The sequence below is a fragment of the Aethalodelphis obliquidens genome, unplaced genomic scaffold (assembly GCF_003676395.1).
Source record: "Aethalodelphis obliquidens isolate GAN/ISIS:26980383/991018 unplaced genomic scaffold, ASM367639v1 scaffold42, whole genome shotgun sequence".
Taxonomy (NCBI): Eukaryota; Metazoa; Chordata; class Mammalia; order Artiodactyla; family Delphinidae; genus Aethalodelphis; species Aethalodelphis obliquidens.
This window is the reverse complement of record NW_020837986.1, coordinates 15,131,423-15,158,405: the sequence shown is the minus strand read 5'-3', so window position 1 is coordinate 15,158,405 and position 26,983 is coordinate 15,131,423. Positions and strand designations below refer to the sequence as shown.

The 26,983-nt window shown below is 53.3% G+C and overlaps 1 protein-coding gene across 2 annotated transcripts in view; it reads right to left on the bottom strand.

The window, feature by feature from the left end:
• SIRPA (signal regulatory protein alpha) overlaps positions 1 to 19,614 on the bottom strand; it is a 42,921-nt gene extending 23,307 nt beyond the window's left edge. The window contains exons 1-3 of one of the 2 annotated variants that reach the window (XM_027078721.1): positions 19,294 to 19,614; positions 18,367 to 18,454; positions 362 to 631 (exon numbers count right to left, since the gene is read on the bottom strand). In XM_027078721.1, the coding sequence (XP_026934522.1) occupies positions 362 to 631; positions 18,367 to 18,445 (349 nt within the window). In that variant the 5' untranslated portion in view covers positions 18,446 to 18,454; positions 19,294 to 19,614. Of the gene's footprint in view, positions 1 to 277; positions 632 to 18,366; positions 18,455 to 19,293 lie in introns of both variants that reach the window. The other variant, XM_027078720.1, reaches the window with a different exon arrangement.
• Between the last annotated feature and the right edge of the window lie 7,369 nt (positions 19,615 to 26,983).

Genomic DNA, 26,983 nt, shown 5'->3' with positions numbered 1-26,983 from the left:
TAGACGGGATGGAAAAGGCAAGGGCTGTGGAGCCAGGCAGACTGGGGTTCCAGACTTTTCCCAGCTTTACCAGTTGTGGGGCCTTTGGTAAGTAGCACAACCTCTGCAGGCCTCAGTTTCCCTGATCTGTAAAAGGGAGTGAAATCAGATCATGATATAAGCACCCACTGCTGCACTTGATCCTTCTTTTTTTTCTTTTTTCTCAAAGGATGGAGGGCATTCTTGTTGACTTGTTGTCACAGACCAGGGGGACAAAAGAGACCCAGGCCATACTCACCACTCACAGTGAGATGAGTGCCTGGTCCAGATTTAACCTCCATGTCAGGGCTTCCTTTCTTGAACTTCACACAGTAGTACATACCGGTGTCTGCTGGCGTGATGTTACTGATGCGGATGGAAAAGTCCATGTTGTTTCTCCTTGTAGTATCTGCAACAGTTGTTACTCGAGGGAAGGGGCCTCCTTTGAGACTGTAGATTAACCCCCGGCCTGGCCCTGTGCCCCTGAACCAATTGACGGGCCCCACGGGGCGCAGGGAGGTCACGTCGCAGCGCAGAGTGGCCGTCTCTCCTGCTGCAACTGAAACTGACCTGTCAGGCTGAATCACCTGCAGCTCGTCCTCACCTGCCACTCCTGGAGGGAAACACAATCCAGTTACTTATTCATCCTTAGGTGATCCTGTAGGTTTTCTCAAGTGTTTATCAACAACAGTTTTCATTGACTTAGTGCACCATGAGCCACACCTGAACCCAGCACCTTGCACGTGTATCACATGTAACTGCACAATGAGCCTGTAAGGTGAGACCCTAATACAAGAGAGGAAAGTGAGGCACGGAGAGCTTAAATGATGTGGCAGAGAGTAGGTTTGAGTACTTGAGCCTGCTCTGGAAGTCAGAACTGGGCTCTCAATTCAAATCTGAATTTACCAGGAATAAAGAAAGGGGCACAGTGTTCCTGAGAGGGGGAGCAGCCTGGGCAAAGGCTCAGAGGTAGGCGGCAGCATGGTGTGCAGGGGGGCTCCATAAGGAGTTTAGATTCTGTTTTGGGTCTGGCTCAGGAAGCAGGCCCTGGAAAAGTACTCAGCAGTTGGGGCTTGTCCGGGCCGTGGACTTGTGAAGTACAAGGACTTGGGTGTGAGTCCCGGCTCAAGGCTTATTGCTGTGTGACCTTGGCTATCACTCAGGCGACCGTGAAGATCCCATAGGGAGGCCTGTGAGTACGCTCGACAACTGCACACTTGACATTGCTCGATACCTTTAGTTTGGGCGGGTCCCTTTACTGCCCTCTGAGCCTCAGTCTCCTTATCTGTCAGTTACTATGGGCCCGTCTCCATGGATCTCTGGTAGGAACAAACAACATACCTAGGCCAGGACAGTGTCAAAAAGAAGGGTCTGGTCTTTGGAGCCATCTGAACTAGTTTGAGACCTGGCTCACTTTTTATTCACCCATGACCTGATTATGCATTGCTTTAGTATCAGTTTCCTCATCTACAAGATGGGTAGACCACCCCCAGGCCTCTGCGTGTTCTGAAAAGAAAATGAGATCACACGCAGAAGTCACTTAGCACCAAGCTGGGCACAGGGGAAGCTACTGTCATCACACAATGAATAAATGAGGAGGGTCAGCTGCTCAAACTTCACTCCCACCAGATCTCGCTGATGCTCCTTCAGGCCAGGCCCAGGCTGGGTGCTGGGACACACAGGGGCTGGACCCAGGTCGGGCCTCCAGGGCTCCCAGGCTGGACAGCTGGAAGGGGTCCTAGAGGCTGGCGGTGGGGAGGGACCCGAGCCCCAAATTGGAGAGGACTGGGGCACATGAACAGGGACTCCCAGGAGGGGAGGTTGAGAGGGAGGGGGACACAGGAGGAAGATGGACAGGCCTGGTGAAGATGCTGTGAGAGGTGCTGTAGATGCTCGGAGTGAGGTGCAGCCAGGGCCTTGATTCTGAACAAGGTGTGGGGTGGGCGGAAAGGACAGATCATGAAGACCTTGGAGAAACACACACATACACGCACACACAGAGACAGAGAGAGAACCACAGAGACGGGCAGAGGGAGGGGCAGACAGACAGAGATGGAGTGAGAGACTGAGAAGGAGGCGGGGGGAAAGAGAGAATAAGACAGAGACACGGAGTGGCAGCAGCCTGGCAGAGGTGCAGATGGGCCAACTGGTCTCTGCCTGGTTGCTCCACTGACCCTTGATGTGACCCTGTCCTGTCCTGACCGAGGCCACCTTGCCTTGTACATTGGACAGGGTTGCAGTGATGCCCCGAGCAGCCCCTCGCCTCCGGCTGAGCTGGAGAGAGACCTTGTGAATTTACCCAGCCACAGACTCCTTCACTGCAGGTAAGCCCAGGGCCTCGGGACAGGCCTCTCATCCCCTTCCTGTGGTCCCAGCCCTGACTCCCAGGCCAGGGATTGCCCGTTTCTCATGGCCAGTGAGTGGAAATGCAGAGTGGCAGCCTGAGGACAGCCTGACCCTCATGGTGCAGGGAAGAAACCGCTGTCTGCGGAGGACAGGGGCGTGGGGTAGAACTGTTGACCAGGTGTGTGAGAGGCACACGGAGGAGGCCCACAGGGGCAAGCAGGGACCTCGGGAGATCCCGGGCAGCATCAAGAGCTGCCATGAGCACCCAGCAGGACCATTCCCGAAGGGCTGCGTCTACACTGGAGACTGGACTAGAAACGCCACCGGCAGGAAGCACGGGCGCTGGGGCCAGCAGGCTTGCGTGAGAACACGGTCCACCCTCAGCCAGTTCAGCACCCGTCCTCCCTGGGCCTCCACTCCGTCACCCACAAAGTGGGGTACTGGCACCCACACCCCCGAGACAGTCATGAGGACACAGCTGGACATAAGTGCCTGCAGCACAGGTGCTGGTTAAACTTTAGTTTCTGTTCCCATTATTACCACAGATACATTATTATATACTTGATTTTCCCTGGACTGTCATGTTCCCCCCAAGCAGGACGAAGGATCCACAAGGAAGTGTTTCCAGCCCCCTACCTAGAACACTGCCTGGCACACACCGGGCCCTTGATAAATACACGTTGAATGAACGCATTAATGAAGGAAGGAGGGATTTCACTTGCTCCTGGGCAAATCCTCTCCCTGAGGCTCTTTCTTCATCTGTTAAAGGGGCTGTCACAGGCAGGTCTGGGAGATGGCGAGCCTGGAGCCCGGGACTGTGCCTGGCCCATAGACACGCCGTCAATGGTGGTTATTATTATCCTTATCAATACCACCGCACAGGGCTGTGAGGCAGCAGCTGGTGAGGGAGGCGGGAGCAGAAGAGGAGGTGCGGAGCCAGGCCTGCGGCTGGGGCAGGGCTATTCTTGTGCAGCCGGAGGCCTGCAGTCACAGCCAGGAGGCCACAATAAAATCTGGAGTTGTGTGGGGCCGCCCCCCCCGCCCCGCCTTTTTTAGCTCCTCTCAAGCTCTCTCTACCAACTGCAGCCAGATTTAGGAGGCTTAATTAATTAGCTAGTGTTTATAAAGCGTTTGAAGAATTTTAAAAGTGCGACAGAAGTGCCAAATATTATTTTAATCTGCTTGTGTGTGTGTGTTTCCAGCAGAGTCGTTCCCTCGCTTGCTTGCTTTTCTTTTTCTCGGCAGGTTCTGTTCTGGGAATCGGCCTTGTTAAAAATCACTCCCGCGGTTCTGGGCCTGGGGTCATCGCGCTGGCATCACTGACAAACTCATTTCCCGCTCTCTCCTGCCCTCCTGGCAGAGAAAGCGATGGTTTAGCAGCCTCAACTGTCTCTGGGAGAGGAGGGCAGCTGGGCATCGTCACATGATGCTGGTGGGAGTGGAGAGTGGCGCATCCTTTTGGGAAAGCAGTGTGGCAGGAGGTACCACAGGTGTGAAACCTGTTCTCCAGCCCTTGCTGGGCTGTTCCATGAGGACATGACCCCAGATATGGAGTGGGGTTCCCATGTAATGATCTTGAAAAAGTTGGGAAAAAAACCCAAGTGGCCAATGACAGAGGAAGGTTAAGTGAACAGTAGCCTGTCCACTAGACGGAATTACAGGCAGCCATAAAAAACCATCACTGTGAAACTGTAGCAGTCTGGAAATTTTTGCATGGCATAATTTTAAATGATACTGTGGTTAGCAAATAAAATCTGTTTATTGCAAAGCATTTAGAGAAAACAAAAAAGTATAAAAGGAAAATAATAATCTCATAGAATACCATCAAAGATAACTGTGATCAACGTTCTGATGTTGTTAAAATATGAGTGAATAAATATGTAAAATCATACTCAGGTTACTAAGGATATGCGCAAACATTTTGCTTCATTCATTCAGGTGTTGTTATAAAAATAAAAAATTGGAAATATTCTAATTTCCAAGAAAAGGAGGCTGCTGATCCCCTGACGATGAACTCACATGATGACCAAGCCTACATGTAAGGATTATAATTATGGACACAGAAATAGACTACAAGATCAGAGTCAGTTCCTGAGTGATGTTTTCAGTGTGATCCCAAACTTCTAGTTTTGAAAAAAATGTATATCTGATATTAAAGATTAGTAGTAATTAACTGTGAGTAGTAGACTTCCAAGGGATTTTGCTTTTACGTCTTCTGTTTGTGTTACTTGTGCAATAAAAAAGCAGGAAAACTGCTTTCAGTATGATCATGACATTGTAAACTAAAACTACGTATAAATGAACAACTGCAAGGTACTATACAAAGCTATAAAACACAACTCTCTTTGGATCATGAATCTAATGGGTTTTTCCTTTTTTTCCTTCTATTTTGGGTATTTTCAGATTTTCTAAACTGGATGCCTATTAAAGAATATTTACAGTATCCCATTCGGTAATAAGAAAATACAGTGCTTGGCGCAGAACAGGTGCTCAATAAACGTCTGCAGACTGACTGATCTAATCGTCTAGAGAAAAGGCCTAGAATGATTAACATCACGATGTTGAGGTAAGTTACGACTGGGAAATGGGACCAGCGTGGACCAGGGTGGACACGGGGATAGGCATATTTTCTATTTTATAGCAAATAATATATTGAAGTCTCTCTCTCTTTTTTGTAGTGAACATTTGATGCTTTTGGAAGAATATTAAGCAATGAAATAAAACACGTAAGTTATCTAACGGAAGTCAGCACAGTGGGTGGAACTGCCCCGTGTACTTGTTGTACGAGGAACTCTGTCCACAGGATGCAGGGAGCTCACAGCATGGCTGGACAGTGATGAATTACCAGGATCTGCTGTGAGCCAGGCCCTCAGCTCAGGGCTGCAGAACGGCTGTGTCCTGGCCTCATGGGGCTTGCACACGAGCAGACAAGACAGACTTTAAAGAAACAACTCCAATGCTACATTTGGACTGAGCCTCAACTCTTTAGACAGGGACTCCTGCTGGCACCTCTGACCCCATCTCCTGCCCCCTCCCCATGACTTGCTTCCCCCCACCGCGCCCACTTTGTCCTCCACGAATAGGCCAAGGAGGGTGCGAGAGATGAAATAAGATGGGGACTGAAACCTGACCATTGGACTTGGAAAAATATTTGATTTTTTTTTTGTACGACAATCATGTGTAGTTTTTGAGATTAAGAAAAGATGAAAACAATTTCATCAGAAGTGAAAAAATAAGCATGGGTGCTTTTCTAATGGAACAAACAAATCAACTTAGAACTGAAACTTGCCGGGAGGGAAACAAGGCCACTGTGATCTCTGGGTGTGATTCCTCCTGCTTCATAAAGATGCAGAGGCAAAGCTGAAATGCACATTTCCCAAGAGCCAGCCTTTCCCTGATGGGTGCTCACTGCCACTTGCATGGGAGCCTGCCTGCTCCTGGAAGCAGTGGGTCACCAGGGCAGGGGTCTTGGGGACAGGCTGGAGGTTACTCCTCAGATTTCCACAAACTCAAGGAGCCCGGGGCTTGGGAGGCTATGGCCGGAGGTCTGGCAGTGCCCAGGGCTCAGCATCCCAAGATGGCATCCACCGCGGCCCCCACAGCTGGGACAGCTCAGCATCCCCCTTTCCTGACCTCGATCGTTTTCGGCCATCCTCAGGGGGCTGCTGGTTTATTCCCCCAACACAGCAGCACTCATCAGGTGCTGCCTTTGGTAGCTTTGATGTCTCTGTACGAGAGTGTGTAGTGCAGGAGTGTGGATGGGAGTATGCACACAGGAGTGAAAGAGGGCAGATGCAGGAGTGGGTACACGAGTGCACAAGTGCGCCAAGAACAAGTGTTCACACACATGTGCATGGGTGGGCATGTGCACAAGATGCTCGTATGTGCAGGAACGTGCTCTGGTGCAGCTCAGAAGTGTGTCAGAAGAGGACCAGGGACCAGGGGCAGGAGGGGGGCATGAACTGTGCCCAGGAGGGTATCTGAATGTGGGTGTGAACCTGTTGGTGGCATGAGAGGGTCTGTCTGCACCTAAGGTGTGGACAGATATCGGGGAGGGGTGTGAGCATATGGGTGCATAGATTATGTGTGTGGGTAGGGGAGGATAGGAGCGGGATGTGCGCACAAGTGTGTGTGTGTGCGCGCGCAGGGAGGGCACGTGTGCGATGGAAATGGTGTATACATGAGTGTGAACGTGAGGGTGTGTGTGCTTTAAGTGCTGGGGAGCAGGGGCCCAGCGTGTGTGGAGACCACTGTCTGTGTTCACCGTGTGTCCATGCACCCAAGTGTGTGAGTGTACCCAGTGGTGAACATGCCTGGCACATACAGGGTGGTGAGAGAGGAAGGAGGGCAGGGGAGATGCTTCCCTCAAATCTGGCTCCTGGTGGGAAAGTGCTGCATGGCCCCTGGCACAGGGTCCTGCCCTTGACCAGAGACTCAAACCTTTACTGAGCACCTACTGACTGGGTGCTAGCCGTAGGGCACAGTGGTAAAGAAGCCAGCCTGGAAATGCCCTGCTGAAGCTCATGACCCTGGGTGGGGCAGACGGTCCCCAGGATGCATTCAGGAGGGGGCTGCATGGGTGATGGCTGTGTAGACTCTGCAGTTCCCATTTGGGGAGCTTGGGGCACTGATGTTCCTCTGGAGTCAGAACGATTCATTCATGCCCTTTCAAACCTCACTCTATGGCTAGGCCCTGTCCTAGATGCCACAGGACACAGAGCCAAGTAAGACGGCTCCCCACCATGTGGGGCAGAGTCCCGGACACAGGCAACGATCGTGTGCAGGGTGATCAGTGAGCAAGAAGAGGCTTGGGGATAGGGTATTGGAAGAGGGGTGAGATCTGAGAAGACATCCTGGAGGCGGTGGTCCCTGAGCTGCATCTTGAAAGCTGACAGAGGCTGGGGAGAAGGGAAGGCATTCAAGAAGGTGGAACTTTTCTTCCTCTGCACAAAGGTGAGGAGGAGAGAAAAGGGCTTGGCACAATTCAGGGACCAGGGCACAGTCTTTGGGACATGCTCAATGGCTGTGAGCAAGCTGGGGAAGGGCTAGGGACTGGGCTAACCTAGCACCTGAAAGGATGGCTTCAGTTACCATCTGAACAGCAGGTCATCACTGGGAGCAGTCTACTGGTACCCATTGGGTGGAGATGTCCCAGGTTCTGCGGTGGAAACTAGCACCTGCCTTGGAACCAGCACAAAAGAGGATACACATGGCCTTGTGAATAAAGTGGGGGAGGGCCCAGTGGGCCCAGGGTACTTTCTCCTTCACCCCCACTCCAGGCAACTCAGAGAACTGGGTACTGTCCATACCCTTGCAGGGAAAGGGCAGACACTGGTAGCCCCTTCCATGCAGCAGGTAAACTCCTAAGGTGCCAGGACAGTCCATAGCTTGGGTTCTGGGGCCAGAAGACCTTTATATGTCAGCCCTAGTGGAGTGACTTGGTAAAGTCACTTTTCTTTAAGCCTCCACTTTCTCACCTGTAAACAAGGGGGTACCATCGTCTCTCTCCCCAAGGCCAAATGTTCAGTGGTTGGAAGAACTGGCCTGAGATCTGTACGTTTCCTCGACTCCCATCTTTCTCCTGACCCACAGCCAGCTCTTAGCAGAGCTTGCTGCCTCACCTTCCAAGATCTGGCCAGGCTCTGACCTCTCCCTACCACCTCTACTGCACCACCGTCCCTCACCTAGATCCTCATCTCAGCTTCCAAACCGGCTTCCCTGCTCCACCTCACCTCTGTGTAACATGTATCCTCCCTGTAGCCAGAGGAGCCTCTAAAACCTAAGGTAACATCATTCCTTTGTGCAAAACCCTCCTGCACCCTTCACTGTACTCAGAGTGAGGCCCAGGATCCTTGCGGTGGCCCCCAGGGCCCTGCAGTCTTGCTCTCAACCATGCCAGATTCTCTACGCACCTCAGGGCCTTTGCACTTGCCATTCTCTCTGCCTGGCACTCTCATCCCATAGATATCTGCATGTTGGGTGCCTCACCTCCTTCTGGCCTAAGAGGCCTTCCTTGGTGTGGTATATAAAACACTACCCCCCTCGATGTCCCTTGCTCTGCTTTGTTTTTCTACAACACATATCACCCTGTATCTACAATACATATCACCTGACCTATGACAAGCGTTTGTCAATTTCATCAGCATCTATCTCCCTACCCTAGATTTACTTATAAGCCCTCTGAGAGGGATTTCGTTTTGTTCCCTGCAGTTTCCTTCAGGTTTATACCAGTGCCTGGCATTCGTTGAATGCATGTTCTGGTTTGGATTCTAACTCTGCCACTCATGAGACCACAGGAAGTGTCTTAACCCCTTTGGACTTCTGGTTTCTCATCTGTAGAATGAGAATGATGATGATGATAATAATAATAATAACACTAGGGCTCTTCTAGGATGAAACAGGCTAATGTGTGTAAAGAGCTCAGTGCTGCTCCTGGCACAGAGGAAGCGCTCGTGCAGGGCAGTGTCACCATGCAGTGGATATTTAAGGATGAAGAGGATGACAGAGGATCCCAGCCTTAAGCCTGAGAAGCTAAGGATTCTCTCTGAGGCAGAACTAGCTCTGCCCCAATGTCTGCACAGGACCACTTGGAGCTGGACCTGTGGGCAGGCTATATGCGCTGCTGGCGGGAGGCCGGGGGGGCAGGGAGGGTCAGAGCCCTGGTGAGCATTTGCTAGGTTTAGACGGGATCTGGAGGCAATGAAGAAATGCTCGCTGCGCAGCCCTCTTTGCAAAGCAGCAGGGAAAGAACTATGGATACGTGTGTGCTGTAAGCACCCTTCATATTCGCCAGGCCTGGTGGGGGCCAGGTGAGGCTGGGAGAGCATGCAGGGGCACTAACACCCACCATCCACTTCCTTGACAACCTAAGGACCTCCTTCCCACCTCCCCATTTTGCAGAGGGAGAAGCTGAGGACCGGAAGTGAGGCTTGGAGAGGCTGAGCACCCAGGGTGTCCTTCCAACCTCCAGGCCCAGATGTTACTCTAGGACAGGCCCTGGTGCTGCCCGGCCACGGCCTCATGGGTACGTGTGGATGAGGTCACATAACAGGGAGCCCTCATTTATTTAACTGTCATGACGGCCTAGTGAAGCAAGTGCTGTTGTCACCAGCCCCTTCCTACAGGTAAGGAAGCTGAGACCCTGAGAGGCAGGACTCAAAACGCTGAGGTCAGTCACGTGCGATCTCTTCCCCCTGTGACTGGGTCCCCTCTGGCTCAGGATTCTGGATTCTCAGGCTATCAAGGACGTACACACGTTTTCCCAGCTGAGATAACGGCCCCCTTAAAAGGAACGCACATTTATTAAATGACATTTGCCAAGGTTTCAGCACACTCTGCTGCCCACAGCAGACAGTCTCCGGACAAGATTTTTCCCCAAGCTGACACTATCCGCTGATGCCTTTTATAGTGCTTTTTGCAGTTCACAAAAGCACTTTCCACAGCTCTTAATTCCCTTAACCCTCAACAGTCCCTGTGCAGGAGGAAAGAGTGGTAGCATTTCCGTTTTACAGATGAGGAAACTGAGGCTCAGAGCAGGGCAAGACACCTGCTCCAGAGCACACAGCCAAGAAGTGGCACATGCTGGATTCACTCAGGAATGTGCCCCAAAGTGGGTACCTCTCCACTGCCTCCCCTGCTAGAGAGGGGGTCTGGGGTACCATCAAGATGAAGGTTGAGAGAGGCATCCTGGCTGGAGCATCTGAGCTGGAAGGGACCAGCAGGAGAGCAGCCAAGCTGAGCCTCCACTTCACAGAAGGGGAAACTGAGGCCCAGAGGGGCAGTGTAGTGAGTTCCAAGTCCTGGCTGGTAAGTGATGGAGCAGGACCTCCACCTGCTCTGTAGAGCTCCAACCATAAAATGGTGACCACACAGAGATAACAGTAATAGTAATGATGGTTAATGAGCATTGAGCACGGGTATTATCAGGAGCACGACAGGCTTCACCAGCCTCCACAGGGACCCGGCAACACAGGCTGTCATCACCCCCACTTCACAGAGGGCAAGACTGAGGCTAAGAGAGGTACAGCCACTTGGCCAAGGTCACAGGGCTGCGGAGCAGTCTGACTCCACCCACAACTTCACCCACTGCACCACACAGCCTTGTGCAATGAAGGACCCACTGGGGGAGGCTGGCACCGAGTCAGGCCCTCCAAACCAAATCAAGGCCAAAAGGGCGTAGCACGAACTGTGTCATGTTTCATGGTTTGCCTGCTCGTTCACCAGGGTGTCTACACTGGGGCAAGCTGTTCTATATAGCCAGAGTTTAAGTACCAATCCCAGGGTTTCTGGGCCCCTACCTCCATCCCAGCTGGCACTGATATTTTGTGCTTCCTGATATTTTAGGGATCCCTATTTCAGCACGATAGGCAGGGATTTGCAGTGTGGTCATGGCCCCCGTTACAGAGGTAGGGCTGTGTAATGGTTAGAGCACAGGTTTGCTTTCCAACCAGGGTTACTGCCTGTGTGACCTCATGGCTCTGAGCTCCCTTTTTAAAATGAGTGTCTTTCTTCATTCAACCAATATGTATTAATCTGCCTACTGTTACCAGGCCCTGTGTAAGGTCCCAGGAGGCCCAGCAGTGAATAAGACATAGTTCCTACTCTCATGTAGCTTATATTCTAGTGGGAGAGACAGGGCTGAAATAATTAAACAAATATAGAAATGGTTAGGAGTGCAAACGAATTTGGTGCCACGATAGAGAATAACAAGCAGAACCACTTTTAGAATGGGGCAGTTGTAAAAAGCATCTCCGAGGAGGTGAGATTGCAACTGAAACCTGAAGAATGCAAAGACCAAGGAAGGTGTTCCAATAGGAGAGAACAGCAAGTGCAAAAGCCCTGGGGTAGGAAAGCAGCTGGTGCATATGAAGGCCAGAAAGAAGACTGCTGTGGCTGAAGCCCATGGAGGAAGGCAAGTGTGGTACTGGTTGGGGCTGGAGAGATGGATGTGGTCCAGAAAATGCCATGTCTCATGGATCATTGTAAGGAGTTTGATTTTATTCTAAGGGCAGAGTGGGAACCACTGAAAAGTTTGGAGAAGGACAAAGAGGATTTGATTCACTCCAGCTGCTATGGGTAAAGAAACTGGAGGGGGTAAGAGTGAAAACAGGAAAGCAGTGATGAGGATACTACAGTGTTTAGTGGTCTGAGCGCAAATCCTACCTCTGCACTTATAAGCTGTCTGAGCGCAAATCCTACCTCTGCACTTATAAGACCTTAGGCAAGTCACTTCACCTCTCTGAATCTCTCTTTCTTCATATGTCCAATGGTATAATAACAGTTCCCATCTTACAGAACTGTGTGGTGAGAATTAAATGAGATGATGTACAGAGTAGTGATCATACCACATGACCTCACATGTTCAATGTCAAGTGCTCAGTGAACCAGATCCTACTTGGTCTGGCCCTGACCTCTCCTAACTCCCCTACTGCCTATCTCCCTTAAGTCCAGACTCACTGGCTATTCCTGGAACACAGTTAACCCATCCCAGCCTCAGGGCCTTTGCACTTGCTTCTCCTTCTGTGTGGCCTGCTCTTCCCCTGATATTCTCATGGTTGCTCCCTCAGTTTTATGCAGGCCTCTGCTCCTCAGAGATGCCCTCCCTCTCTCCCCACTCAACCTTCTATTCCCTCGACCTGCCTTAGTTCTCTTCACGGCACTTGTCTCCACCTGACATAATGTTTACTTGGGTCTGTTTTTCCTTCCTCACTAGTGTCAGTGCCATGAGAGCAGGTATTTTTGTCTGTTTGCAGTTGTATCCCTAGCACCTAGAGCCACCTCTGGCACACAGATGCTCAAAAATATTTGTTGAATGAATATTTGTGATTAAAATGACCATAATAAGGACAGAAAAATGGTCGAGTAAACCAAGCCTTGGATCCAGCTTTATTTAACTCTCACTGGTTATGTGGCCTTGGGAGGAGTCCAACTCAGCTTTGGGGAATCTCAGTTTCCTTACCCATAAAATGGGGATGAAGGATTCTATGCTTTTTGGCTCAGTGTAAGGATTAGACAATGGCACACATCCAAGCATTGATGGATGAAGTGATGCCTGATGTCTACCATTTGCTTGACAATCCTCCCTCCTCCCCCACCCCCAGAAAAATGAGGGGCAGGTGAAACAGGAATGGCCGATGACTGTTGAAGCTGGGGTTCCTCACACCATTCCTCATCTCGCAAATGTTTGAAATTTTCCAAAATAAAAAGATAAGGAAGAGGCAGCACACATTCACAGCTCAGCTAGTCCCTAGCACACCATGCACTACTTTTTTCCAGCATGGGCCGCCACTTCTGGAGGACAATGTGGGCTCTGAAGAATGAGGGCACTAGAACCCACCGTGGCATCGTCACCCACACGCTCCGGCTCCGGGCCCCTAGCCTAAAGGCTCATCCCTCACTCCTGGCTTCCAATCTCCCCCTGATCTGGGCACCTGATCTCCCTCAGCTCCTGGCTTACTCTGCAGCCATCTCACACTCTGCGCCCCCAGTCGGACGTGCCAGGAAATCTCACAGACACAAAGAACCAATTCTGTAGAATGGCCAGCTTCCACCTCAGCTGTTCTGCATCTCTCTGGACCGAGGGCCTGGCAGGACACCTGGCAGGGAAAATCCACCTTGCGGAGGGCTCCATCAAAAGACCTGTCCCAGGAACGCCCAAGTTAACAGAAAAGCAGTTTCAGTTGTGAAAACAGATGATTCCTTCTTCAGTACGGGACAGAAACACATCTTGGGAACACCCGCCGCCTCTGCCTCCCAGAAGGATACACTGATTGACAGAAATATGCGAGGAGTGCCAAGAGGGCAGGACGCCAGTACCCCAGGGCCTCAGTGTTTCTACCTGTCAGGGCGAGGTGACGCCTAGTGAGCGTACATCATGGGTGCTATGGTCATCCTGACTCTGCCACTTACTGTGTGGCCTTGAGCAAGTTGCTCTGTTTCTCTGAGCCTAGTTTCCTCACTGGTCAGATGGATTTGATTACAACCATGCACATCACCCAGGGTAACTGTGAGTCCCACTGGGATCATACATGCCCAGTGCTGAGCCCAGTAAGTGGCCAGAAACAATGTTTCCCATTATTATTACTTTGGTATTTTCCAGGGAATTTGGGATCCTGTCAGATTTCTAGCTTTAACGATGGAAACTTCCAGCACAGCTCAGTTTTAAAGAGCCTTGGCCTGGATGACAGGGGGCTTGGCATGCCACCCAGGCCTTGCCAGGGACCTGCTGTGTGAGCCTGGCCGGTCCCTTCCTCCCTCAGGGCTGCAGTTTTCTCAGCTGCACAAAGAGGTGCTGACTGATGGCTCTCTCAGGCCCCCTCCTGCTTTCCTGGTCTAGGAATCGGCAATTCCAGCCCTGTGGATCCGGACAGAGACACCTAGAGGCAGGCTGTGCCCACGGTGGCCGCTCAGTCCCAGTAACTATTCCATCACACCAGCTGGTCGGTCTCTGCGCAACTTGTCCTCCCCAACCGCACAAAAGCCACAGGGAAAAGTGCCAATCTCGTGTTCACTCTCAACAGCTTTTGTTGTTCTGTGAGCACCTACTGTGTGCAAGGAGCTGTGCTGGGTGCTTTCCAACATCAGTCCCACTCCCATAGATGAGAATACCCAAAGAACGAAACAAGGACGATTACAACACTGGTTGAACGTAACGTGCAGTAAACTGGTACTGAGCACTTACTACCTGCCAGGCGTGGCTTCAAGTGTTATACATGGGTTGGCTGACTTAGTGTCTGAAATACAGTTGTTGATGTCAACTTCATTTTACAGGTGAGGAAACCGAAACACAGAGCTCAATAAATTGTCCAAGTAGGGTATGCTGTGTCTGTATGTGGAGAGGCTACAATGCAGAACCACTATGTGAACCAGAGTTAAAACATGCACTCATATGTGATAAAGCAAAGGGAAAGTGATAAGTAGCTTTAGATAAATCCTGGGGTGAACGTTCAGAGGAGGAAGAGATCCCACGGAACGTGAGGCAGCACAAATGGAAGGCTGAGTAGGATTCCGACATATGAAGATAGGGACGTACAGGGAAGGGCATCTCTGGTGGCAGGAACAGCATAAGTGAAGGCACAGAGATGAGAAAGTTCAGCTGAGGGTGTGGATTTGTACGAAGGCATTTACCAAACTGGGTTAGGCCGCGTGTTAATGGGCATTAAACAAACCCAATGCTTCTTGTTCATATGTCTAGGGAACCCTGGAGCAAACAAGGCCTGGCTGGGGCTTCTACAACTGCAGGCCTTCTCAGGGTCTCTTAGATGCCAATGCACTTGAGCTGCCAGGAAAGCTTTGGCTGCAGGGAGGAAGCCTGGTCGTTTAGAAGCATCTCAACAGGTCAGCTCTTTGGAAAACATGTAGCTGAGGAATAGGGCCTGTCAGGGAGGGAGCCCAGGCCTTGTTGTAGGCTTTTTTTTTTAAAAAAAGAAAACTTGGACCCACTTAACAGTTTTGAGCAGGGGAGTGACATGATTAGAATTGTGTTGACAGACCAGAAATCTGAGCACATTAAAAAGAGGCGGAGCGGGGGGCACCTTCCATCAGTCCAGGACTACAAATAAGAAAATAATCTGTCGCACGGAGCCATTGGAAGCAGCAAGCGAGCGTGTGTGGGATCTGTACAACAGTTTTAGACTGCCTTCCTCTCACACACCCCCTCTCCATCTGTCGCAAAGGGCACCAGGAAGATGCAGGGAGGAAGATTCCAGCTCTGGGGCCTCCAGAGCTCGGCTGTCCAGATCGGGGGCTCTGATGGGAGCCACACTGCTCCCAGAGCTGTCGTTTATGAGGACCAAGGGGCTGCCAGTGCTTGCATCCTCTGGGCGCTTTCAGAGAAATGACCATGGCTCAGTTAACAACTTCTGCCCCAGAAGGAACCCTTCCACAAACCTCTGTCTGAGCTGGGTGGGGGCCCCTCTGGTTCTCTTCAGCTTAGACTAAGTAACCCTGATTAAGTCATTGAATTTCCTCCCTCAAAGGCTGCCTAGCCATGAGGCCAGGATTCAAAATCCAGGCTCCCTACCACTTACTGCTTGGACAGGTTACTTCCCCAGTTCTGGACTTTATTTTCCTCATCTGCAAAATGGGGATAACAGCCAACTCATGCTTTGCTTCGCTGATTGATGGGATTACGCAGATGAGGCGCTCAGCACACAGCCTGGAATACAGGTAACATTCAAGGAACATTGGTTCTCCTCCCTTCTCTCAACACACGGTTCCCATCAGGACTTCATACGTGCTGGATGAATCACACCACGAGTCTCCACAGGGTTGGTAAAGGAATTATTAATGGCAAGAAAGTACCCAGAGAACACCAAGGCCTTAAAGGACCTTCCACAGACTGAGTTCTTTGGGGCCAAGCACTCCGCCCCCCTTTCTCTTCTTGTGAAACAGGAAGTGAGATGAACTTCACCACTTAGGGAAGTACAGAGGAGTCACCAGCATGCTACCCTCTTCCGACAGGTGAGAGGTTCAGCAGAGGGCCAGCTGTCCCCCAAAGCCTGACCCCCATTTTGGCCTGGCCTTCTCCAAGTCAGAGCGAGGAGTGAATGGGGGTTTATCTGAAGTCTGTTCAGCAGGGGTCCCAGAGGTCGCCAGACCTAGGTGGGGCCAAAGTGAGGAGCCTGCAGGCTCAGTGTCAGGCACCGCTGCTGTGCTGCAGAATCCGGCTGCCCAGCTGTCCCCACCCCGGCCCCTTGCCCTTCTGCCAGCCTCACAATCTCCCTCGGTGAAGCTGTTTGAGGAAACAGGCCTCACGTTGGCTCCAAGAACACAGGTTGGTGACTTCGCCGCCTCTTTTCAGAATTTCCCTTTGGCAGCATCTGTGCTGAGAGCAATCTTTAGAAACTTCTTTCCCTGTCTCCCCCAACCAAGATAATTCCCATGACCAGCCCCCTCCAAACAGTGATCATGTGAAGCCACAGCAGTCATGTGACACTGCCCAGGCTGACAGTTCTGCCAGAGACACTAGTAGTCATTCAATCCAAAGCTGTCTTCCTAAGCCTGACATTTGAGTTTCGCAAACAAATCCATTTTCTTAGAAAATTGGACAACTGCCTCCTTCTACCTTCCTGCCCTTCTGTCCTGCCTCTCTTGTGCTTGGTCATAAAGCCCATGCCTGGAGCCCTGGGAGAAGGGTCTGAAGGCCCATCCTTCAGCCAGACCAGGTGAATTCCATGCCACGGGCGAGGGTGACCGGGACCCTGTAGAACCGAGTGAAGGATGCTGGGATGCTTGAGCTCTGGCGGTGACACCCCCTCCCCACCACCCTCAACCAAGAAGTTTATTCTTACCTCCTAAGATTTATTTATTTCCAAGTTAATCTTTGCCCGTCTGCTGCTCCCACTTTTTCAGGCTATTGATACTGAATGGATTGGAACAGAAGTTTTATGGCCTAAACTTTACCATTTTATAGATTGTTTTTATAGGCAAAACGGGGAGAATTTCCTCCCGAGAAGGGTGTTGGTGTTCCCAGGTAGCCCTGGGAAAGGCAGCTGCCCACTCATTAATCAGCATCACCCCTCATTTGCCAGGGATGGAACCACGGGGTCCTGGTTAGAGAAGGGTCTGGAATAGACATTTAGAAATTAACTTGGACCCAGTTCCCTGCTTCAGGAAAATTAAGCGCTTGAGAGAGACCCTCGTGCACTTCCAGGCCAGGAAGGACGGCAGGGCAGGGCCTCGGACTTTTGCTGGGTGTAAATGGCCGGCTCAGGCAGGAAGGAGTAGATCGGAGATGCCACTGGCTCACCAGAGAGCCATGAAATCTATCAGGACCTCCTCTTGTCCAGCGAGGACCCAACTGTAATTGAAAGACTGGGAGAGGGGAGGTGGGGGGATGGCTGCGTGGGTTCCGGGGATCAGGGGAAACTGTGGGGCAGAGAGAAGCTGCTGTCCACCCCCACTACTCCCTCCACCCACTGTTTGCTAGTTCTCCGTTTCTCACAGCTATCAGATGGTTACCAGTCTCTAGGCAAATGCAGGAGGGGGGAGGTGCATACTGAGCTCATCTTTACCTCCTTCCTCAGGGGAGGGGAGGTGCAGAGACCCCTCTGCTGACAACACGGCTTCAAGGAGCCAAAAAAACAAGATCCCCATTCTCCCTCCAACAACTCCTTTAACGCAGTTTCTCCACCCCCCACCCCCTCCCAGGATACTCAGGGTGCTGCAAAACCCCTTTAAGAAGCAGGGCTCCTGAATGGTGACCTCACCCCTTGGCGAACACACGGTAGACTTCTGAGCCCGCCTGCTGGATACAGCCAGGTGTTTGATGTAGGCCAACAAAAAGACACGCTCAGAGCCACAGGTAACAGCCCCACAGAGCACCTGAGCTGCAGGGAGTTGCCTGGAAGCCTGGGGAAGGGAGGAGGAAGGAGGAGGGGCCGGAGAGCAGCAGGGAGCACGACCATCCAGCAAGAGGCTTTGGCAACCACGGGGACAATCCGCCGTGTTTCCACATCAGGATCTGTGGATTGCAGCAGCTCACCCCAGGGTTACCCTGGCCTCCCTTCCTCTCTCTCCCCCATACTAACACTGTTTTACTCTGCGCACAAGAGGGATAGCTCACTCTTCCCTAATTGCAACAGCCTGCTTCTGTTCCATCCCGTCAGTACTGGAAGGACCTCTGCCCCTTCTCTTAGACCCTGAAGTCAAACATGTGGAAAACATAAGAGCTTCTAGAGAAGCCAGGGGCGCCTTGCTCTGAAAGCTTCTGACAGCCTGCCTCCGCCAACAGATTGGGCAGCGGCTGGTGAACCAACTCATCTGGGTCTGTCCTGGTGCCCAGCATAGTGTCGCACAGTCAGAGTCGAGAGAGACTGTGTTCCATCCTTGGCTGTGTGACCTTGGGCAAGTCGTTGTCCCTCTCTGGGCCTCAGTTTCCGCATCTGTAACCCTGGTTACGGGCACCTCTCCCCCATACTGCTCGACATTAGCCGAGTGGCGGTCTGAGAGGCCTGAACCCGCAATCTGGGGACGGAAGCGGTGGGGGGTGGGGGTGCTTACCTGACCAGGCGCTGGACGCAGCGAGCAGCAGGCAGAGCAGCGGCCTGAGGCGGCCGGGGGCCGGGCGGGCGGGCTCCATGGGCCGCGGCTGCGGAGCGAGGAGGGAGAGCGGCCGTGAGTGCGCGCTCGGGCGGGCGCGGACTGGAGCGGGGAAATGACTAAGGCTCCCCCCTCTCCTCTCCTCGCGGCCGGGTCCCCCCCCTCCCCGGTACGGGCGCCTGGAGCGGCTTAGGAGCCGCCGTTAGCGCCGCGATTTTAGGAGAACCCCCCGCCCCCCGGAGAGATCGAGAGGCGGAGAGGGGGAGAGACCCCAAGCACGCGAGAAACGAAGCCAGGGACGGCCCGAAAGAAGCGGCAGGAGAGGGAAACAGACCCAAGGGAGCCAGGCAGAGAGCCAGAGACACAGAGAGGCGAGAGAGGGGGAGAGAGCGAGCGAGCGAGCGAGCTCGGAGTGAGCAAGGCGGCGCGCAGATCGAGACAGCGCGGGAGAGGGAGGACCGACGCGAGGGCAGGGCGAGGGGCAGCGGGCCCGGCCGCCCCCGCCGCTGCCCACCTGCCCCGCCCGGGCTCCTTGCGGCGCCGTGGCTCGCCTCCTCTGGCTCACAGTCCCGGCCACGGCCCCCGCCCTCCTTCCCCTCCCCCTCCTCCCGCCGGCCGCGCGGGAAGCTGCGGGGCTCCAGCCCGGCCGGCACCTCAGCCGAACGCCCGCCGGCTGCGCGCCCCGGGAGGGAGGGCGGCGCGCGCGGCCCCGGCACCCCCGCACACCGGCCCGGGCCCAGGCTGCGGCCCCCGCCGGGGGCGCCCCTCTCGGCTCAGGACTGGACGAGCCCGGGCTCCGACAATATGCCAGTTCAGAAGCCCGCGCGGCGGCCCCGGGCCCCGAACCGCCTCCCCCTCGCCCCCTCCCTCGGCCAGCCGGGCTCGGACCTGCGCCGCCGGGCCGGCGAGGGCTGCGAGACGGTGGAAGAGTCGCCGGAGCTGCCCAGAGCCCGGGCCCCTCGCTCCACTTTGCGCAAACTTGTTTTTCTAAGGTCAGCGCCGCGAGCCGGTTACATCGTCCTCTTAAGGTGGACTGGGGAAGTTGCGGCCGGCCTCCCCTCGCCTCCGGACTCCGGCCGCGGGAGGCTGGAGGCGGCGAAGGAGCGGGGGAGTGAATGAAGGGGGAGCCTGCCTTTCGCCCCTCCCCAGTGGCCCTGCTCCTGTGCCCGAAAGCCGAAGGCCCCTCTCGGGGTGGGTGAGGGCCAGAGGGGCCCCGATTCTTTCAGAGCTGGGCCGAGGTGAAGGAAAAGCAGGAAGTAAGTGAAGGTAGGGGGAAGGGGGGAGGAAGGAGAGAGTGATGGTACAAAAATAGCGTGTGTGTAGGAAGGACTTCAGTACCGCCTGGAAAAGCTCACGGGGAGGAGAGGGAGTAGAAGAGGGGCTGTGGCCAGGAAACCCGAAGGGAAGGGTCCGGGCCTCCCTGGGCAAGTGGGCTCTTTTAGCGAGATTCCTCTCTGTCAAGGACGGCTGATTCAGGGGTGCGGAAGGCCCAGGCAGGGGTGCGGGGCCAGGGGGAACTTGAAGGCCTGGGCTTCAGGAAGATGGCCGGTGGTGAGGAAGATGAGGGGATGGGAGGAGAGCAGGGGCCAGAGGTCTGGAGACAGGACAGAGCCTTCTGGTGAGGAAAAAGCAACCATTCTCCCTTTCTCAATCTCTCTCTCTGTTTCTCCCCTTCTTTGAGGGAAAGCTGTGTACCCAATGGCAGCCAGGCCAGAGATAGCAGGTGGGAATCCTCTGGTCACCTGGCCAAAGAAGGCTCCAGACTGTGGAAGGGAAGGAGAGCAGACCCTCTGCTAATTGTAAATAACAGTAGCCATTTGGCTTCAAAAAGCCATTAGGAAGATATGAAGCAAGGTGGGAGAAAGGCCAGTTCTATAAACTGTGGGGATTGAGGCTCAGAGAGGGAGGGGACTTGCCCAAGGCCACACAGCAAGGCCTGGGTAGAAACCAGATTTGAATTTCTGACTCCCAGGCTAAAGATCTTTGTACAGTGACAGCCCCCACTTCTCCCCCGCCTCCCCGGACCCTACCCCAGCCTCCCTGTCGAGTGCCTGGTCCTGGTATGATGCTAAGACAAGGAGGCAGGCAGGGTGCTGCCTAGGTTCAAATCCTGCCAGCCACCTCTTGCGAGCTGTGTAGACTTGAGAAAATACCTTGTCATTTTTGTGGCTCAGTTTCCTCATCTGAAATGAGGCCAACAGGAGTATCAACCTAAAAAGACTGGTGTGAGGTTTAGATAAATTAATATTTATACAACACTTTAAAAAGTGCCTGGCATGTACCAAGTGCCACATAGCATTTGATAAATAAGTCAAGCATTTGACAGCAGTCCTTGGGAACCCACAGGGACCTGGGCAGTATTTGAAGTGCCAGGGGATTTTCTTTTCTTTGGGTGGGGGAGTACAGCAGTGACCCACGCCATGTCCCTGTCTACAAGGAATTTACATTCTAGTGGGGAGACAGATAGGTAGACAAGCAGAAATAATTAATGAACAACAGAAGGTCGAGCTTACACAGTGAGAAGGGTGCACTCGTTTAGATAAGGGTAAGGCCTCCGGAGAAGCTGGGAGCTGAATCACAAAGAGGGGCAGCAGGGTGAGGATTTGGGGATTTGTTCCAGGAAGAGGAACCAGCACATGTAAAGGCCCAGGGGCCAGCTTGGCTGGAGGGGAACGAGTGAAGGATGGGGGAGAGTGGTCCAGCTGGGTGGCCTTGCAGGCCTTGGTAAAGCGCCTGCATTTATTCTGCAGGAAAGAAATCACTGGCAGGTGTTAGGCATGGTCTGACTTATGTGTTTAAAAGGCCACCCTGGCTATAAGTGGAGAGTGGGCTGGAGGGCAGGGAGTGTGGAATCAGGACACCAGTGAGGAGTTTTTCTGAGATCCTCCTAGTATCTGAGGTGAGGGTAGGGAGTCTCTAGCTGTTCAAGGCCACATGTGACTGAGACCACGAAGGTGACCAGTGGGGCTTCTGGGAAAAATCCATCCCCCAAATCCATGTGGGTGGAAGTGGGGGCCGGGGCCGCTACCGAAGGTCAGAGATGAGGCAGCCTCTGGCCTGGGCTTCCAGAAGGCTCTGCTGTTCGCTGTACACACACACACACACACAAACCTGCCCGGGATTAGGAAACTGCGGATTAGGGAAGGATAATAGTGGAACCAGCTGCTATTTATATGTAGCACCTTAGGCCAGGGCGCCCAGCAGGACTTCCCAACACCCTCACCTCCGCCCCAGGTGGGGGCCCTGGCCTTGTTCTCCTGACCCAGCATCCACATAAAAGTCACCCGTGGCTGACTGTCAGGGCTGGGAGGTCATTGAGACCAATGGGCAGCTGGATATACTGAGGTGGGGGGACAATTTGCCTGAGGTCACACAGATTATGGCCGATAATTGAGGTGAATCAGCTCCCTTCATAGCAGGCATCTTGGGCTGCCCCAGATTAAAATAAAACTGCCTTCGCACCTATGTCATTCATTCACATGCTTATCCATGTTTATTGAGCGTCTGCTGTGTGCCAGGCACTGGGCTGGGCACTGGGGATGAAGCAGTTAGGAAAAACAGACAAAAACCCCACCCCAAGGAACTGACGTTCTGGTGGGGCAAGCAAGTCAGTCTCTAAAATAGCTGGTCTGTGGGATGGGGGTGGGCTGCAGGGTAAATAAAGCAGGGAAGGGGCCCAGGGCTAATGAGAGAGGAGGGCGTCAGGGGAGGCCTCAGAAGAAGTGATGTTTGGGCAGAGACCTGGAAAATGTGAGCTGGAGCCAGAGGTGACTCCATCCAGGCATCGGTCCTCAACTCTCTCTCTCCCTGGAGCAATGTGTCAGCACATCCCCGGGCTGGACCTTCCCTCCTCCCTCCACATCCAGAACCAAAGCACCCCTCACCCCTCCCTGCTACCACCTGGGTCTGAGCCTCCATCATCTGCCACCTGGGCTCCTTCTTCCCACCCTTGTCTGTTCTCCACTCAGCAGCCAGAGGTCAGCCCACGTCCCTCCCCTGTTGTCCAGCATCGGTGGAAAGAAGATTTGAATGAGTGTGTGGAGGGGAGGGTCAGGGCCTTGAAGTCGAGACCGCCTATTTGACTCATTGGACTTGGGGAAACATTTTTTATGAGCCTCAGTCTTTTCGTCTGTGAAATAGGAATAACAAGGTCTACCCCTCCTCGAGGGGTCAGTGGTGGCACAAATGTGAAAGCAACTGTGGTGGGAGCATATCTGGAGTTTGCCTCCGCAGGTGGGGTGATGGTGCCCCGTGTGTACCAGGCCCTTTGATGTCTTCGAAGCCTTAGCAACCCCACTGTGTCTCCAGAGGTGAGGAAACAAGCCCAGGGACAGAAAGCAACTGGACCAGGGTCACTGCCAGGGCACGCAGGAACCTGCAGGGACCCAGTGCTGCCGGCACCAGCCCTGTGGGCTCTGCCCCTCGCTTCCCGTCACCCTGGGCTTGGCGTCAGCACGCAGGCCCGCCAGCCACCTTTGTGTGGAGCCTGTCATGAGGCTGGAGCTGCCAACGACCTATTTTTCTGGGCAAGAGGAGCCATTTGGAGTTAGAGGCCTCAGCTGTGGAGCCAGAGCAATAAAAATAAAACCAGCAAGGACTCCTGGGCAGCCTGGATGGGGAACCAACAGCCCCGGAGAGGAGCTGCTGAGGGGCCGGAGAGGAGCTGGGGGGGGGGGGGTCGGAGGAGGGACTGTCCTCACTGTACCTGGCTCTGTTCTCTGACCTCTAGGTGGGTCATCTCCAGAGGTCACAGAAACTGCAGTTCAGAGGGATGGAGCGACTTGCTCGGGACCTGGGACACACAGCTAGTGAGTGACCAAGCCGGTTAGGATTCGAGCTCAGTTCTCCAAATAGTACCGACAGTTCCCATTTCTTCAGCATCTACTATGCTTTCCAGGCATATTTTTGCGACATTTTCAAACCACACCTGGGTACTCATAATTCCTCTAAGCTGCCTTAGAGGGGTCTCTGCTCACAGGTCACCTTGCCAGACCACCCTTTTAAAAGTCATCTCCCTTGTGACCGCCTGGAGGGGTGGGATAGGGAGGGTGGGAGGGAGGGAGACGCAAGAGGGAAGAGATATGGGAACATATGTATAACTGATTCACTTTCTTATAAAGCAGAAACTAACACACCATTGTAAAGCAATTATACCCCAATAAAGATGTTAAAAAAAATAAATAAATAAAAGTCATCTCCCCCCACCCCAATGTGCTCTACCTCCTTCCCTTCTTTCTTTTGTCTTCATTGCATGCATCACAGCTTGCCAGCGTTGTGCATCTGCATTGCATGTTGTCCATCTCCTTAACTAGCTGCGGGTCAGCCTAGCCCTGGGGCCCAGTGCCCGGCCATGGGAGCACATCCTATGGCTCAAACCCCAGCACTGCCTCAGACCAGCTGTGGGGCAAGTTACTGTGCCCATCTGTGCCTCACTTACCCAGATTCAGGGATTGATGGAACCAGACCTGAAGGTCTCTTGTAAGGGAAATGAGTTAATCTGGGAAAAGATGTTGGCTGTTGTCATTGTTTTCTCCCAGCACTGTGGCCCCAGGGCCTTAATAGTGAACGGTAGGTTATCAGTAAATATCTATTCAATTACAAAAGTGACCTGCCCAAGATCACATGGTAAGACATCTAAGACGTGGCAGAGTCTGGATTTGAAGGAGTTTCTCTGAGCCTGTGCTTCAACGCACCCTACTTTGTAATCACCTTTCCACAGCCCCCACCTTCCGGCCAGAGCTGAACAGGAATCAGAGCTGAGCAGGTATCATCCTCACCAGGAAGGACTGTTAAACCATAGATCCCAGGGCCCCACCCCCAGAGTTTCTGATTCAGTAGGTCTCAGGTAAGATCTGAGAATCTGCATTTCTAACAAGGTCCCAGGTGATGCTGCTGCTGCTGGTCCAGTGGTTCTCAAAGAACCACTGAATGGATGGGTGGGACTGTTTCGTGAGCCCAGTTTCAGCTTTCCCGTTGTCTATCCCTCTGTTTTCTGTCCTCCCAGCCCAGGGGAAAGCAGAGGGGCAACAGTACTGGTTCAGAGACTGCAGCTATTGCCCCAAAGCTGCGGGGCTCTGACAGATCACAGAGCCAGGGCCTGGGGGAGCCGTGCTGTAATTAGTGCTTTCCAGGGGAAGTCAGCGACTAAGCGACTTGGCAGGCAGGCAGGCAGGAAGCTCGCCTGAGCTCGTCAGGGGTGGGACTGCACTGCCAGGCCCTAAACACTGTTCTCAAGCTCTGGGGATCTGGCTCTGCCTGAAGCTGAGCCCAGCTGTGCAGAGCCTAGCCTCCCCCTACACCTCTGGGTGGGGGTCCTCTGCAGGGTGGAGATGCAAGGGTGGCATCAGGACAGAGTTGATTGGCTCAGCGTGTACTGGGGGACCTGTGTTCAAGTGCTGACTCTGCCCGATGATAATACTAATCACAGCTAAAATGGAGGACTGTTAACTAAGCCCCAGGCCGGAAGGATTTCAGTGGATTCTCTCACGCTCCTCTCACTCCAACTTTCTTACGTGGACACAGTTCTTATCCCCATTTCACAGATGAGAATACCGAGGCGCAGAGAGGTTAAGGGACTTGTGCAAGAGCACACAGCTTGTGAGTTGCAGAGTTGGACTTTGAATCCAGGAGTTCTCATTCCCCAGCCCCTGCTCCAAACCTCTGCACATTCTGACTTCTGTAGTACTTTGCTATGAGCCTGGAAGCCCCACAGCACACTCCCTGGGTCTCCATCACCATGGAAGGGCTTGCTGATTTCCAGGCCTCTCTGTGGTGCCTGAGCACCAGGCCTGCTGACGTGTTGCAGGCATGAAAGTATCTGGTGAATGAAATAATGAATCAGCAGATGAGTCTCTTTCCAGTTGTGATGGGACAATACAGTTCGGTGGCTGGGAGGCGTGCTTTCAACTCCAGGTTCTGTCCCTCACTAGCTGTGTGGTCTTGGGTGGATCTCAGCCTCCATTTCCTCGTCTGGAAACAGGTTGAGGGCAGGATTAATGGATATAAAGGGAGTGAGGGAGGGAGAGAGAGAAAGAGAGAGAGAGAGAGAGGGAGAGTGCAAACGGCAGTGAGAAGCCGGTTTGGCACGTGCCTCTGTCCCATCTTCTTCCATTCCTGCAGTTGCTCGGGCGAAATACCTTCGTGTCTTCCTTGAACCCTCTGTTCCTCGCCCCCGCCCCACTCACAGTCCTGCCTGCCAATCCTCTTGGCTCAACCATCAAAAGAGAGCCAGAATCTGATCACTTCTTACCACCCGTATTATCTTCTGTTCCCACCTGCTTCCTTCCATCTCCTCACTGGTTTCCTGTCTCTCACTGGACTCCTCATCTTGTCCTTCCTTCAGTCAAAACCTCCAAAAGCCTTGCCTCTCATCTCTTGGAATAAACCCCAAAGTTCTCCATGTGACCTACAAGGCCCCTTGTGATCTCACCCACTCCTCCGTCTCCGAACTCGCCTACCCCCTCTCCCCCAGCTCGCTCCACTCCAGCCATACTCATCTTCTCCGTATTCCAGAAATATACCCAGCAGGTGCCCGCCTTAGGGCCTTTGCACTTGCTGCTCCCTGTGCCTAGAACCCACTCTCCCCAGCTAACCACCCGGCTTGCCCCGTCTCTTTCATTGTGTCTCTGCTCAGATGTCCCCTCCTGGGAGAAGCCTGTCCTGACCACTCTTTCTGAAAGTGTCCTATCATTTCTTACCCCGCAGCCCACTTTATTTTTCTTGGTGCTATGTAACTACGACATACTCTTTGGTCGCTGGAGTTTTCCCCCACCGATTCGAGCTCCATGCGGGTCTCTGTGTTTGCTGTTGTCTGTGCAGAGTGGGGCCTCCGCAACAGCACCAGCTGCTGACAGAGTGAAAGGAGCCTGGCAGGGAGCAGCTCTGTCCACAGGCGCTGGCGGCTCCCCTGAGGGGTGCAGGTTCCTCTGCCCCCTGCCCCCGCTTGGCCTGAGTTTCCTCAAGAAACAGATGTCCTCCTTGAACTTGGGTTTCCTTCCTAGGCGGGGAGGCCAGGACTCCAGTTGGCCTCATTCCTATTCCCAAGAGGAAATATCTGTCCCTGGGCAGGAAATGGCCTGGCTCTCAGGGGAAGGTGAAGCAACACACACCACGCTCCCTGCTCCCAGCTTCTGATGAGTTGGCACTGTGGCCTCAGGGCAGCGGGTGTCCATGCGGGTACCACGCTGCCACTGCCCCTGGAGGGAGGAGGGCGGTGGGATGGAGGTCCGCCCAGAACTCATTTCCAGAGCTCCTTGGCCTCTTACCCCATGGGAGCCTCACAGCCATGCTCTGCAAAGACTGGGCTTGCATGTCAGCCTTGCCCAGCTGGAGTTCGTTCCACTTATGTCTACCCAGTTGCACAGATGAGCAAACAGAGGCTCCAGGAGAGGCAGAAACTGCTGGGTGACATATCGGGCCAGTGGAAGCAAGGTGATGAACCCAGATCTTCTGATACCAAATCCTTTACTCCTCATCTTTGTCCACAATCCACCCTCTTCCCTGACCAGAAAGAAAGTAATAATGGTCCCCATGGAATGGATAAGAAGACTGAGGGGAAGAGAGGGAAACAGGGTGACCC